The sequence below is a fragment of the Hydra vulgaris genome, chromosome 01, assembly GCF_038396675.1.
Source record: "Hydra vulgaris chromosome 01, alternate assembly HydraT2T_AEP".
NCBI classification, from domain to species: Eukaryota; Metazoa; Cnidaria; class Hydrozoa; order Anthoathecata; family Hydridae; genus Hydra; species Hydra vulgaris.
The window spans coordinates 22,286,563-22,292,615 of NC_088920.1; the positions used below are offsets into that span (position 1 = coordinate 22,286,563).

The 6,053-nt window shown below is 26.2% G+C and overlaps 1 protein-coding gene across 1 annotated transcript; it reads right to left on the reverse strand.

Annotated features, from left to right (window-relative positions):
• Positions 1-2,129: 2,129 nt before the first annotated feature.
• Positions 2,130-5,496, reverse strand: LOC136074230 (uncharacterized). The gene is made up of 4 exons (XM_065786536.1): positions 5,229-5,496; positions 4,847-4,972; positions 3,587-4,720; positions 2,130-3,460 (listed from the first exon to the last, which is right to left on the reverse strand). The coding sequence occupies exons 1-4, from the start codon at positions 5,494-5,496 to the stop codon at positions 2,130-2,132; spliced, it is 2,859 nt and encodes a 952-aa protein (XP_065642608.1).
• Positions 5,497-6,053: the final 557 nt, after the last annotated feature.

Genomic DNA, 6,053 nt, shown 5'->3' on the forward strand with positions numbered 1-6,053 from the left:
CGGCTTATGGTATAAAATTGAATTTATTTAATTGGATCAGATCTTTCTTTGAGTAGAAGTCAAATAGTTATATATGGTGATCTTAATTCATTATGGCTAGAAGTCAGAAGTGGTGTCAAACAAGGATCCGTTCTTGGTCAGCTATTGTTTAATCTTTACATAAATGATTTGTGTTCATTACTTAAAAATCTATGCGAGCTAAATGCAAACGATAAAAAAGTTATTGCAATATTAGATAAAAGAAGTAATATTTCGAAGCAACAAAATGATATTATGATTATAGAAGAATGGTATGAAATTTAAAAAAATAAAACTAAATTTCGATAAATGCAAGGTTATGCACATTGGTATGTAAAATCTAAAACATATATATAATTATATAAATGTTTTGGATCGTACATAACATATATATAATTATATATATGTTTTGGATGACATACCTAAGTCATGGAAACTTGCAAATATTTCCCAGTTGTTTCAGAGGCAGTCGTTTAAAAGCATCTAGTTATCGTCCAGTTTCCGGGATCAGCAACTGCTGATTTAATTTAAACTTCCCATTTAAAATCTCGCGAACTTGTTACTCCTCAATCTTTTTCCAACTCAGTAGTGCTAAGAACTTGTTTAAATTCACCTTGCCCAAAATAATATATATGTTTTGGATCTTACTTACCAATGTGGATAACCTTGCATTTATCGAAAATTGATCCCGGAAATACGACATCTATCATATGAAAACAATTATGCTCGTTAAATTTAAAAACTCTATCAAAAAAAAGAAAAAGTGGGGATTTAATACAATTTTTTAAAAACTATAAAAATATAGAAAAATTTGAATGGATGGTTCCTCTTAAAAAAAAGTATAAACTAGCTATATTAAGAAACCAGCTATTTTATTAAAATCAAACATTTTTAAACTTTCATTTAAATGCATTTTCGCTGTGCTCTTTGACAAGGCCGTCAGGTCTTTTTGTGGCACCAAAATAAAAAAAAAGAAAAAAAAAATTATTATTAGTATTAAAACAAGAACCGCCGTTTTAGACACTTTTAACGCTTGTCGCGACTTTTTTATATGCGTAATCAACGAATTTAGATCACAATATATTAAATATTTTTATCTTTTTATAAAACAAATTAAAATCATACATGTTAATAACCTTTTTTCAAATTTCAATTAATAAGATAAAAAGGATAAAATCACCATCACTAGCATATAGTAATTTATTATCAAATAGTTAAAAATTATATCAAATAATGTATTTCTAATATTCCATACTATATTTCCTGAAGGAATCGCAATTGGTTCATCTTTTAAATATTAAACTATATTTAAAAAATGAACCATTGCGAGTTTAAACAAATAAGTATATATATATATAAATATATATATATATATATATATATATATATATATATATATATATATATATATATATATATATATATATATATATATATATATATATATATATATATATTTAAATATATATATATATATATATATATATATATATATATGTATATAAATATATAAATTTTAAAATAAAAAAATATTATAGCTATAAACAATGAAATAAACAAACTTTTTTTCTTATTTAAAAATTTATCAAAAATTAAGATTTTCTTAATACGAATTAAAAGCGGAGTTCTTGAACTTTTACTGAAAAACGTCCGTCAATTATATTTTATCAACAGATAAAATTTATATATATTAAAACTTATATAATAATCTAATAACTAAACAACTCGTTCGTTTTTTTTTTTACTTTATTCAAACAGCTTGCGATATTATGTTTTGTTGTCATTGTAGACGGATGGTTGATACCTAAAATTTCAGTTTTCATTTTTTCAACGGAATAAAAAATTTCTAAAGCTTCGTTATATTTTCCCATGTTGTCCAAACAGAGTGCGATATTATGTTTTGCTGTCATTGTAGACGGATGGTTGATACCTAAAATTTCAGTTTTTAATTTATCAACAGAAAAATAAATTTCTAAAGCTTCCTTATATTTTCCCATGTTGTCCAAATAGAGTGCGATATTATGTTTTGCTGTCATTGTAGACGGATGGTTGATACCTAAAATTTCAGTCTTTGATTTATCAACAGAATAATAAATTTTTAAAGCTTCGTTTTATTTTCCCATATTGTCCAAACAGCTTGCGATATCATGTTTTGTAGCCATTGTATCTGGATGGTTGATACCTAAAATTTCAGTGTTTATTTTATCAACAGAATAATAAATTTCTAAAGCTTCGTTATATTTTCCCATTCTGTCTAAACAGCTTGCGATATTATGTTTTGTTGTCATTATAGACAGATGGTTGATACCTAAAATTTCAGTGTTTATTTTATCAACAGTATAAAAAATTTTTAAAGCTTCGTTATATTTTCCCATATTGTCCAAACAGAGTGCGGTGTTATGTTTTGTTATCATTGTAGACGGATGGTTGATACCTGAAATTTCAGTTTCTATTTTATCAACAGAATAATAAATTTCTAAAGCTTCCTTATATTTTCCAATATTGTTTAAACAGCTTGCAATATTAAGTTTTGTTGTTATTGTAGACGGATGGTTGATACCTAAAATTTCAGTTTGTAATTTATTAACAGAATAATAAATTTCTAAAGCTTCATTATATTTTCCAATTTCGTTCAAACAGAGTGCGATATTATGCTTTCTTGGCATTGTAGACGGATTGTTGATACCTAAAAGTTCAGTTTGTATTTTATCAACAGAATAAAAAAATTCTAAAGCTTCGTTATATTTTCCCATATAGCACAAGCAGTTTGCGATATTATGTTTTGTTATCATTGTAGAGGGATGGTTGATACCTGAAATTTCAGTTTCTATTTTATCAACAGAATAATAAATTTCTAAAGCTTCCTTATATTTTCCAATATTGTTAAAACAGCTTGTAATATTATGTTTTGTTATCATTGTAGACGGATGGTTGATACCTAAAAGTTCAGTTCGTATTTTATCAACAGAATAATAAATTTCTAAAGCTTCGTTATATTTTCCCATGCTTTCTAAACAGCTTGCGATATTATGTTTTGTTGTTATTGTAGACGGATGGTTGATACCTAAATTTTCAGTTTGTAATTTATTAACAGAATAATAAATTTCTAAAGCTTCGTTATATTTTCCAATTTCGTTCAAATAGAGTGCGATATTATGTTTTGTTGGCATTGTAGACGGATTGTTGATACCTAAAAGTTCAGTTTGTATTTTATCAACAGAATAAAAAATTTCTAAAGCTTCGTTATATTTTTCTATATAGCACAAAGAGTTTGCGATATTATGATTTGTTGTCATTGTAGACGGATGGTTGATACCTAAGATTTCAGTTTGTATTTTATCATTATAATAATAAATTTCTAAAGCTTCTTTACATTTTCCCATTTCTTCAAAACAGAGTGCGATACTATGTTTTGTATTCATTGTAGACGGATAGTTGATACCTAAAAATTCAGTTTGTATTTTATCAACAGAATTAAAAATTTCTAAAGCTTCGTTATATTTTCCCATATTGTTCAAACAGCTTGCGATATTATGTTTTGTTGTCATTGTACACGGATGGTTGATACCTAAAATTTCAGTGTTTATTTTATCAACAGTATAAAAAATTTCTAAAGCTTCGTTATATTTTCCCATATTGTCCAAACAGAGTGCGATGTTATGTTTTGTTATCATTGTAGACGGATGGTTGATACCTGAAATTTCAGTTTCTATTTTATCAACAGAATAATAAATTTCTAAAGCTTCCTTATATTTTCCAATATTGTTTAAACAGCTTGCAATATTAGGTTTTGTTGTTATTGTAGACGGATGGTTGATACCTAAAATTTCAGTTTGTAATTTATTAACAGAATAATAAATTTCTAAAGCTTCATTATATTTTCCAATTTCGTTCAAACAGAGTGCGATATTATGCTTTGTTGGCATTGTAGACGGATTGTTGATACCTAAAAGTTCAGTTTGTATTTTATCAACAGAATAAAAAAATTCTAAAGCTTCGTTATATTTTCCCATATAGCACAAGCAGTTTGCGATATTATGTTTTGTTATCATTGTAGAGGGATGGTTGATACCTGAAATTTCAGTTTCTATTTTATCAACAGAATAATAAATTTCTAAAGCTTCCTTATATTTTCCAATATTGTTTAAACAGCTTGTAATATTATGTTTTGTTATCATTGTAGACGGATGGTTGATACCTAAAAGTTCAGTTCGTATTTTATCAACAGAATAATAAATTTCTAAAGCTTCGTTATATTTTCCCATGCTTTCTAAACAGCTTGCGATATTATGTTTTGTTGTTATTGTAGACGGATGGTTGATACCTAAATTTTCAGTTTGTAATTTATTAACAGAATAATAAATTTCTAAAGCTTCGTTATATTTTCCAATTTCGTTCAAATAGAGTGCGATATTATGTTTTGTTGGCATTGTAGACGGATTGTTGATACCTAAAAGTTCAGTTTGTATTTTATCAACAGAATAAAAAATTTCTAAAGCTTCGTTATATTTTTCTATATAGCACAAACAGTTTGCGATATTATGATTTGTTGTCATTGTCGACGGATGGTTGATACCTAAGATTTCAGTTTGTATTTTATCATTATAATAATAAATTTCTAAAGCTTCTTTATATTTTCCCATTTCTTCAAAACAGTGTGCGATACTATGTTTTGTATTCATTGTAGACGGATGGTTGATACCTAAAATTTCAGTTTGTATTTTATCAACAGAATTAAAATTTTCTAAAGCTTCGTTATATTTTCCCATATTGTTCAAACAGCTTGCGATATTATGTTTTGTTGTCATTGTACACGGATGGTTGATACCTAAAATTTCAGTTCGTATTTTATCAACAGAATAAAAAATTTCTAAAGCTTCGCTATATTTTCCCATATTGATCAAACAGAGTGCGATATTATGTTTTTTTGTCATTGTAGACGGATGGTTGATACCTATAATTTCAGTTCGTATTTTATCAACAGAATAATATATTTCTAAAGCCTCGTTATAATTTTTCCATATTGATCAAACAGAATGCGATATTATGTTTTGTATTAACGGTGATTTCATTATTTTGACCATATGTTTCCGTATTAAAATTTAGAATAGTTTTTATTATTTTGATTGCTTCTTCAAATAAACCTTTATATACTAAAAATTTTATTATAGAATTCGTCATATGATATAAGATTTCTGAAAACTTGTTACCTTCAGTACGAAACATATAAATAAAATGAAAAACAAAATGATTTCTGTAATCCATGTGATCCTGTACTTCATTTAATTCAATTTTAAAATAATTTTTGATTAAATCGAGATATGTATTTGTACTTGAGTTTCTCTTTTGAAAACATTTACATGCTAACTGTGTCAGTTCGTGTACTGTATATTTTCTATCATCAAAACAGTTTAGTAAAGAATAACTCATTAGTAATCCAATAGGTTCATCTATTAAAGATTCATCGTTTGTTTTCATTTGATTCGAGATTTTTGTTATAAACTGTTTACTGATGTTTTGACCGTCGTAATGAGATAAACAGTTTAATATTTTAAATAGAAAAGGTATAGTTTTTTCTAATTTTATTAAAAGTTAATTGCTTTCATTGCAGACTTCGATTCTTCTTCGATTGGAAAGTTATTATTGTCTAATATTCCTGATGGTTTCGATCTGTATCGATATATGTATTTTTCTATAGAAATTTTATGTATATTTATATATTTTATTGCCTGAGTAATTGCAAACGGATGATAACCAAGTTCTTTAATTAAATTTCATATGTTTTTGTCGCTATTTTCTTTAATATTTTTTTTTACATAAGCGAAAGCTTCTTCTGAAGAAAAAACATCAATTAGCATTTTATTTACATTAATTGACCACGTTCTCCATTGGGAGGTAATCAAGGTGAATGATTTCGGTTTTCTTGAAATGTACGTTGATAAATTTTTAACACTTTCATCGTCGACATTGTCAAAAATAATCAATGTCTTTTCATTTTTATAATAGTTGTGAAGTTTTTCAATAACTACTTTTAT